The 9,572-nt window shown below is 40.1% G+C and overlaps 1 protein-coding gene across 7 annotated transcripts; it reads left to right on the top strand.

Moving 5' to 3' along the window:
- The first annotated feature begins 348 nt into the window (after nt 1–348).
- LOC100381815 (uncharacterized) lies at nt 349–9,254 on the top strand. 7 transcript variants are annotated; one of them, XM_035959097.1, is made up of 21 exons: nt 413–810; nt 904–1,017; nt 1,100–1,165; nt 1,913–2,010; nt 2,256–2,345; nt 2,417–2,536; nt 2,626–2,654; nt 2,755–2,897; nt 2,979–3,073; nt 3,234–3,320; nt 3,433–3,540; nt 3,654–3,745; nt 3,906–3,987; nt 4,190–4,255; nt 5,436–5,551; nt 5,676–5,796; nt 5,881–6,042; nt 6,147–6,275; nt 6,641–6,709; nt 7,694–7,960; nt 8,789–9,254. In XM_035959097.1, exons 4-21 carry the CDS (start codon nt 1,936–1,938, stop codon nt 8,873–8,875), a joined length of 1,938 nt encoding a protein of 645 aa, XP_035814990.1. In that variant the 5' UTR covers nt 413–810; nt 904–1,017; nt 1,100–1,165; nt 1,913–1,935; the 3' UTR covers nt 8,876–9,254. The 7 variants fall into 7 exon arrangements, with proteins under 7 accessions (XP_023155843.1, XP_008643607.1, XP_023155842.1 ...); XM_035959100.1 differs by having other exon boundaries at nt 8,707–9,212; XM_035959098.1 differs by having other exon boundaries at nt 482–810; nt 1,097–1,165.
- The last annotated feature ends 318 nt before the right edge of the window (nt 9,255–9,572 follow it).

Here is a 9,572-nt window from a genome sequence, read left to right as displayed (position 1 = left end):
GAACACGCTTTGGGTCTCTCCAGTCGCTATCCTATTTTATTTCTTATTTTTTATTTTAAACTTTAGTTTATAATAAACTGTATAATTATAAGTACTCTATTTTACTACATTTTTTTATTTTAAACTTTAGTTTATAATAAACGGTATAATTATAAATACTCTATTTTATACTATCCGCTGCGTACAACTTTAGCATGAGTTTGGAGAGAGAACTAGCGGATTAGCGGACACGACCGGAGACCCTCGCATGGATTATGGATACACCTGGTCCACGCACTGCGCTGCTCGGCTGACAGTCAAGGTCATGAAGCCCGGTCCCACTTGCCAGGCTGGCCTCCGCTCTGGACCATCACCCACGAGAAACAGGCGCCGTTAATGGCTGCCACAACGGTAAACGTTACCCTTTCGGAGAAGAAAAAAATAGCGGTAGCGCTCGGATCCCTTCTTCCTCCAGATCACACCACCGTCGCCTCCGCCTGCAAATCCATTCCTAGACTCGAGCTGTTGCTGCGAGCGAGCTCGGGTTGGGGCTCAGGTCTCTAGGGTTTCGCCTCCCTGCTCCTGGTGCTCATCGCCTTGGACCTTGGTCTGTCGGGTTAGGGTTGTCGCGGCTGCGGGAGCCGTGGGTCGGCGGGTGCGGCCGATGCGGCGATCGCCGGAGATAGGGAGGCTGTAGCGGCGGCGGGGCAGGGGATCTCCTGGGTGGATTCTCCGGCGATGGCCGCAGACGCACTATCCATCATCCCGGGCGCCGTGCTTCGGAACCTTTCTGACAAGCTCTACGAGAAGAGGAAAAACGCCGCGCTCGAGGTGAGGGATTCAATTCCTCGCGGGCTTTGGTCTTAGAGCAATCGGCAGGGATTTGAGATGATTGTTTTTTTTGTTGCTGTGGCCTTTGTACAGATTGAGGGGATTGTGAAGCAGCTTGCAATGGCTGGGGAGCATGAGAGGATATCAGCAGTTATCTCGCTGCTCACCAACGATTTCACATACTCGCCACAAACGAACCATCGGAAGGTTTGCATAGACTGCAGTACTTCATGTCTCTGTTCTTATGAGGTCAGATTTGTTGAGTTCTGTGGCATTTTGATGTTAGCAGGGTGGGTTGATTGGTCTTGCAGCAGTTACTGTTGGACTCACCAGTGAGGCAGCTCAGCATCTTGAGGTTTGCTAGCGCAAGCGATAACTCTTATCTATTTAGTGTATTCATATTCAACTTTATGCAGTGTCGTCGCGTATTGGGTGAATCCTTGTGGCTCTTAAAGGAAACATGTGGCTATTTGCCTTAAACCCTGCATGCATAATCTGTAAATGGCAAGTTGGCAACTACGGGGTTGAAATTGCCAATGTCAACTTGCCTTACTGAGCTTCACCAATGGATCATGCGTTCTTCTATTAGTCAATGGTTCCAAATGACTTCATTTCTTGTGGTCTCAAGCACTTCATATTTCCCACAGTGCTGAAGGACATTATTATGCTTACAGGTTCACCATGAAAATATTTGTCCCAAGGTTTGCAAATACTTGGAGTTTTTGGAGAACGACATGGTCTCCAAAACATAGCTTTGATCATTATTTGTTAATAGAATGTAATTGAACATCCTAACACATTTATTCTTTTATGAAAGCATTTTTTAAGGCAAATCTATGCGTATGATTATCAAGTTTCTAAACTGAACACATTAAAAGTTTTTTGTAGTCAAAGTTTTAAAGTTTTACTTAAACTTTGTCAAAAATGTCAATTGTTTGCCAACCATAGGGATTAACTTCTACGGGTTGTAGATATGGGCATATGGCCTCCCACTTTCAGACACTTCCTTTCTGGCATTCTTTTAACAGATTGCATTTGATGCTTGGAAAATATTAGTTCTATATGTTGTTATTCATACATTAATTCGTAGGATTTTATTTAGGTTTACCTTTGCCATCAACTGAAATGGATATTGTGGATCTGGAAGAAAGGTCAATGAGGGAGATTGCAGGGCTCTACAGAAAATTTTCCTTTGATGTGGTTAGATCTTGGGAATCGAGATAAATGCTAGATGGCAATGTGTGCTCATGTTCAAATCATATAGTTATTAGTTTAATACAAAGCTTCTGTTACCATATACAAACACACTATTATTTTGTCACATGTCTACCCAGCAAAGAAGCTGTTAACATGAATTATGATTATTGCTTACATTATATTTTCTGTACTATATTCTGTTTTGCCAATTTGACTGTACAATAAACTCTGTCGCTTTGTGCTTCCAGCAAATCGTGCCTCCTGTGCTTAATTCTTTCCTGGACCAAGATAGCAGAGTGCGTTACTATGCTTGTGAAGCGCTATACAACATAGCAAAGGTGATCATTTAGTTCAGTGATATAACATAATTTGTATGTTTGCTTTACACTAATTGAATTTCTATCTTTAGGTTGTAAGAGGGGATTTCATCATCTACTTCAACAAAATTTTTGATGCTTTATGCAAGCTTTCTGCAGATTCCGATGCTAATGTTCAAAGTGCAGCTCACCTTCTTGACAGGCTTGTCAAGGTATATTCATCTGGACTGTACTCATATGTCTACAACTTGTCCTTGTTTCTCTTCTTAATTATCCCTGATAATATAACTATATCAACCAGGATATCGTAACCGAGAGTGACCAGTTCAGGTATGCCGTGTATGATTTGCCTTTTCCTTATTAGTGGCTTGCTTGTTTTAATGTCAATGTTGATTTCTGATTGGACCCATATCTTGCTTTTGCTCTTTAGCATAGAAGAATTCATACCGCTTTTGAGAGAGCGCATGAATGTGCTGAATCCTTATGTAAGACAATTTTTGGTGGGGTGGATAACAGTGTTAGACAGTGTTCCTGATATTGACATGCTTGGTTTCCTTCCTGATTTTCTCGATGGTAATCCCTCCCTTTTTCCAAGTGCATTAATTTTATACTTCTATTGATCGCTCAACAACCTTTCTATCACCACCACTGCAGGTTTATTCAATATGCTGAGTGATTCCAGCCATGAGATAAGGCAGCAAGCTGATGCAGCACTTTCTGAGTTTCTGCAGGAGATAAAGAACTCACCAGTAAGGCTACTCTATATCGCTCAGTCTTTTATCAGCTTAGACGTAAAAGACATTGTGGGATGCCTATTCCTTCAATTACCCTTTTATTTTTGTATGAATTCTTAAAGGTTGTCTTCACTTTTATGCTTTCAATGCTGATTATCATACCTTAAATGGAAAGAATGTAGATTATGGTCGTATGGCTGAAATACTTGTTCGGAGGGCAGGCTCTACTGATGAATTCACTCGGTTGACGTCTATCACATGGGTAATTTGTCTTTCATGTTTTTCCTGTGATCGTAAAACCTAGAATTTAGACTGCAGAAGCTGTTTTAATATTTGCAAAAATGCTGGACTTATGGCTATCGTTTAAAGTGCAGATCAACGAGTTTGTGAAGCTTGGTGGGGAACAACTTGTTCCTTACTATGCAGATATACTGGGTGCTATCTTACCATGCATATCTGACGAGGAGGAGAAAATCCGAGTGGTACTCTCCTGTCTTATGCTTTTGATTCATACAATTACTGCAAATGTGTACTGTGTGGTGTGTGCCTGTTCAGGATAGCATTTACTTTAATTACTGACTTCTTTGTTTGCAAGGTTGCACGTGAAACAAATGAGGAACTACGTGCTATAAAAGCTGATCCAACTGAGGGATTTGATATTGGAGCAATCCTTTCAATCGCAAAAAGGTTCTCTATCAAGTCCTTTGGAAATGAAATTATGTAGATTTGTTAGGCATCTAGTTATGTGGTAATATGAGTTGTTTATATCTGCCTGCACTGGTAATTTGATAATTATATCAACATGACATTTGTGATAGGTCATTGACCTTTTGTCCTTTCTTTTCAGAGAATTAAACAGTGAGCATGAGGCCACACGAACTGAAGCATTGCATTGGTTCTTCACTTTGCTGGATCAATATCGTGCTGAGGTACTAAAAGACCGATGTTTTTCGGACTGCATTTTGATAGATCTCTACAACTACCCTCAACAAGTACCTTCATGTTTTTAAGCTTTTACATTGCCATTATTTTATTTTGTCAACTTAGAGTTGGACATGTGAGAGTTGCAATTCATTTTGATTACACAAGTCCGTTTGGACCTATGGTTTATTTACATATTTTCTGGAACAGTTCTTGGCGTACCTGAACGATATTTTTGATCCACTCCTTAATGCACTTTCTGATCCTTCAGACGTGGTGAGTTTTCTTTGAAAAGCCTTCTAAACTGCTCTGCTTGTTTCTAGAATTTGAAACCACATCATGTTGTGGGCTGTGATTAGCTGATATTATATTGTGCTATTTGTATGCGGTGACTTATAGTTTAGTATCATTCATAATTCAAGCAAGGTTTGGATCTTTTTGGACGGCACTCGCTGCTATGGCGCGGGCCTGGCACTGTAGCACCACACCCCAGTACCATCGGAGTGATATTCTTAGATGATAATTTAGGTTCACATAATCATAAAGATAGGTGTTAAGTTAGTTTAGAACTTAAAATATGATTTGGTCTGCTGAGACAAGATCTGTTTGGTAATTTGTTATTTTCTATAGAAAGAGGCCCATCAGCCCACGGAAAATGACTATGAAGACAGCTGTGAGCACTATAGTTGAGCAGGCAAGAAAAAACTACTACCCTTCGGCCAGCTATTTGGAGCTCCAGGTTTTCTTGGAGCCTAGAGGGCATTTACACCACCAGGCTCCACCTGTCCTGGAGATCAGGCTTTGAGTAGCTTGTCTCCACTCAACTGATCCTCCTTAATGGAGAGTAGGAGTCTGCATCTGCCAGCTATCTGAACCACATCACAGGCCAACTTTGTATAATCACTGATTTGAATATTATTTCAATTGTTCTTAGTTAGGACTTAGGATAGATTAGCGAAAGAGCCTCTAGTTGAGTTGGTTAGGTGGCCTGAGTAACACTCCTCAGGTCCTGAGTTTGATTCTGTGGGAGCGAATTTCAGGCTAAGGTTAAAAAAATCTTCTTGTCTGTCCCACGCCAAAGCACAGGTCTAAGGTCCAATCCTAGTCACGATTGTTCTCACATGGGCTACATTGCCGTTGTGTATGGGTGGGGCAGGGGTTCGGTAGTTTTTTCGACCTGCTTGAAAAGATCTTAATACAATGCTCGAGGGCTGTCTTTGTAGCTAGGATATATTCACTATGTTGTCCAAGGTTGAAAGTATGGAGTTCTTTGACAAACCTCAAACTGGATGATATTTATTTTTAACTGGAATGTCGTAGCTACGCTCAACCAGGACAGACTACTTATTGCTGTTTGAGTAGCTCTACAGGTTTAGCCACCATTGATACATTTTGATAATGAACTGTGAGCATGGCGGTTGTTTGTCAGAATGTCACAGCATTTTTACTTGTGCAGGTTGTCCTATTAGTATTGGAAGTTCATGCACGTATAGCTGAAGAGTCTCACCACTTCCATCATCTTGTATCCTACCTAATCTGCACCTTCCACAACAACCATTTTCTACTGGAGAAGTATGTAAAATTTTGATATCTAAAGCTGACTCTGCTTTTTAATCATATCTCTTGGTTTTATAGGATATATGATTTAGTATTTGGTGAACATATTAGAAAATAATGGTTTGAGGTGCTTCTACAGGCGTGGTGCTTTGATAGTCCGTCGCCTCTGCGTTCTTCTGGGTGCTGAAAAAGTATATCGTGAGTTCTCCACTATTCTTGAGAGTGAAGTTGACCTTGATTTTGCATCCGTCATGGTTCAGGTATGTTCTAATTCTACAGCATTCTACTGCCAAAATATGAATATGTGATTGAAAATTTGTGCATTATCTTTTAACTACCTGCAGGCTTTGAATTTGATTTTGCTCACATCAACTGAACTTGGTGAGCTCCGCTCTCTTCTTAAGAAGTCGTTAGTGGATTCCTGTGGCAAGGACTTGTTTCAGTCATTATATGCTTCGTGGCGCCACTCTCCGATGGCTACAATAAGTTTGTGTTTACTTGCTCAGGTAATGATTCATTTTGAATGTGTTGCCTACTAGTATTCCATTGACTGATCTTTGGATGTTCTTTCTATATGTGATCTTTGGATGTTCTTTCTATATGTGTGTAGGCATACAGTCATGCGAGCTGTGTTATTCAGTCGCTGGGAGAAGAAGACATAAATGTGAAATTTTTGGTTCAGTTAGATAAATTGATCCGTCTCTTAGAGACTCCAGTATTTGCTTACTTGCGTTTGCAGGTAACTTGTTCTGATAACCCTTTCCTGCAAATTTATCTTTATGTTTGTCAGGCACATTATCCATGGCATGATAGGTTAGACCAATCTTTGTTTAATGTTGTCCGGCTGTAGTTCTGTACATTTACGTTATGCTCGCTGCCCTTTTGGTACGATGTTCTCAGACTTTGCTACCCTCTAACGATTCCACATTCAGTTTGGATGCTTTTAAAACCAACATGTTGGGGTTTATGTGGTGCAACATGTTATGAAAACAGTGATGACTTGTTAGCGAAAAAAAGTTTAGCTCTAATATGGAGATTTAGTTGTTGCATCTTACTAATCATTTTGGCATGGGAATTCCATAACATGCTCATAAAAACCTGCAGCTTCTTGAGCCTGGAAAGCACACCTGGCTTCTGAAAACTCTTTATGGTCTCCTGATGCTGTTGCCTCAGGTATGTTCAATATCTATCATCTGTTACAGTTCCTGCAACTTTTCTTTGCTTAACGCCTAATCAATGTTCGAGTAACATGCACTAGACAAAAAGCTCATGCTGCATGCTCCAGACTTATAACAATTTAGCTTCTTGCACAGTTTATAGAATAATTTTCATCCAGTTGTAAGCATATCATCAGCTATTGTAATATTAAATTAAGACATGTATCTCATGAATTCATTCGGCCTTTTGAAGATATTATTTTTATTTTGTGTTGAAATAATTAATTAATCTTTGCTATTTCATCCCTACTTCCGAAGGGCAGGCCTGGTGCAGTGGTGCGAGCTGTCTCACTAAGTTGCCAGGTCACGGGTTCGAAGCAACCTCTCCGCATTTGCGGGGGAAAGACTTGCCTCGGTTTATCCCTTCCTTAGGCTATCTCCAGCAGCTTACCCATCTTCATCCCCATATTCAAACTCCACTATGCGAACAGTGCAGCCTACAGTGCAAAACAGTGTTTTGAGTGACCATATGGGTGAACTGTTGAAGACGGTCTTACCACTTATGTGGGAGCCTCCAGCACTGGCTCTGCCCCTTTTGTTTCATCCCTACTTCCACTAAGAATATCTGTTTCCTAAAAGAATGGTTAGTTTCCTAGTATAAGGGCTGTTTGATACTATCTATTAGTTAGGCAAGCTGTTATTTAGATTATTTATTTCGGTATAGTTGTCAGGAGCCTCATCTATAAATAAGGAGGCTAATTGTAATTGTACACTGAAACTATCTGTTGCAGTAGCTTTGTGATGTAAAAAGTTATCTCCATGGTCGTCATATTTCACTTGCATCTTCATCAGATCTTTTTGTGCTTTTCTACTGCTGTATTCTATTTATATGTGGAATGTAGTCTTTCTACTGTTGTTCACTGTTCCTCTATGAGGTCAAACTTCTAACCAGATTCTGTCGGGAGAGATAACACATCGTGGGGTTTATATGTTTATGCAGCAAAGTGCGGCCTTCAAGATCTTGAGGACTCGACTGAAAACTGTGCCATTCAGTGAAAATATTAAGCGCACATCTTCAGCAAATCCATACTCCCAGATTCTGCAAGTGACAGAAGATGGCAATAGAAACCAAGATACACAGAACTATAGTGCAATCAATTTCCCGTCCCTTCTCCAGCAATTTGAGCACATGCAGCTGCAGCACCGTAACCATTTGAAGGATCAACTGCAATCCCGCAAATCTGCTTCAGCTCTAACGTTATCTCAGGTTCCTTTTTTTGGCTTTTGCTCACATATTTGATTATGCTATATATCTGATTTGAGTTGTTGCTGCCACAGAAGAAACAGTTGTTAAAATTTTCAGTTGCGTGCTCCTGTTCCACATGTGCAAAAGTATTTAGTTTTCCTAATCTTACCTGCCAAGTATGAATTGGACTACATTATTTAGTTTTATTTTTGCTCTAATTTGGTGTCTGCCTGAATTTGCCACCTCTATGAATATTGTAAGTTTGTAACTTGGCATAATAGTGTGCCCTTTTAAGGTTTCCACCTCTAAAGCTCCGATTTACTGTTGGAAGTTTTGGCGAAAGCTGCTTTCAGCTGGAAAACAGATTTTTCTGCTGAAAAACTCTAGAGAAGTAGGGTTTGTTTGGTTCTATACGTAAGGTGCCAAAAAATGCCACACATTTTATACCACGCTTGCCTAAGGTAGGCGCTTAAATCCTGCGTCACGGTTTGCCACGTCTAAGGAAATCTTGCTACACTTTTCCAAGTCATTGACGAGTAGGATCCACATAGAAGAAGAAAAATCTTGCCACAACTGTGGCTGCGAACCAAACACATGTCTAACATGGTCAAACTTGTCTAACCTTAGAGGTGGCAAATTGTGACAAGTGAGGCAACAAACCAAACAATCCCGTAACGTGTCTCCACCAGAGAAGTCCATTTATCCTTTGGTAGCAGACCTCTTGCACTTGCGTTGTTAGTTTTAAACTTTTTATTCAACAATGACAGGAACTTTGTTAAACAATGTTTTCTTGATGTAAAGATGCTTATCGCCGAAGCAGAAGATTAATATCTGACTTTCAACGTACAGGAGATACAAAGATACGAAGCAGCACATTCCTCTTCGCTATCAGAGATTAACAGGCCCCCTTCAAGAACATCCAAAGGCATTTTATGATGCATTTGATTATTGCGATGTATGATATGTTTCCCAGAAGCATCATCACAAATATGTTGGGGCTTTGGTTAGTCTCCTTGATTTTTCCAAAGGAGGTTGCATAGGGTACATAGAGTGTAATATTTTTTGTTTCGTTCCTAGATTTTGTCAAGAGATGGCAATTATTTATTGGAGAAAGCTCGTTTCTGCCCTCTAGTCATTCTTTTCTTAGCCGTTTCACTGCTCATCTGGTTTCTGTAATTTTTCAATTGAAGGCCAAATGAGCAAAGTAGTAATTGGAGATATGTTACTACTGTTCTGCTTATCCATCTCTAATAAATTAGCGTTGCAATGTAAATTCCTGTTGTTGGCTCTTATTATATATTTATTATATTCTATATATGCCTTACCTTTACCCCATTTCATATCATTATAATATCACATATGGGTCATGTGAAATTGGTGCGTTTTAAGTCTAGCATGAGGCTATCAGCCCTCTTAAATTGGAACATTCTACTGCACCATATATCATGTTAGTCTGGTATCATGGTAGTCTGGTGTGCCATGTTGAGACAAATTTAATTCATTGGCTAATGTTTCCATTTTTCTAGACAGAAAGTAGCATATGTTTTACCTCTAAACTGAATGATTTTGGTTACTTGGATCAACATGGTTTACTTGATTTTGATTTACGTTCCAGCGTCGCCGCATTCGCACC

The sequence above is a fragment of the Zea mays genome, chromosome 1 (assembly GCF_902167145.1).
Source record: "Zea mays cultivar B73 chromosome 1, Zm-B73-REFERENCE-NAM-5.0, whole genome shotgun sequence".
Lineage (NCBI taxonomy): Eukaryota > Viridiplantae > Streptophyta > Magnoliopsida > Poales > Poaceae > Zea > Zea mays.
This window is presented reverse-complemented; position numbering and strand designations above follow the sequence as displayed.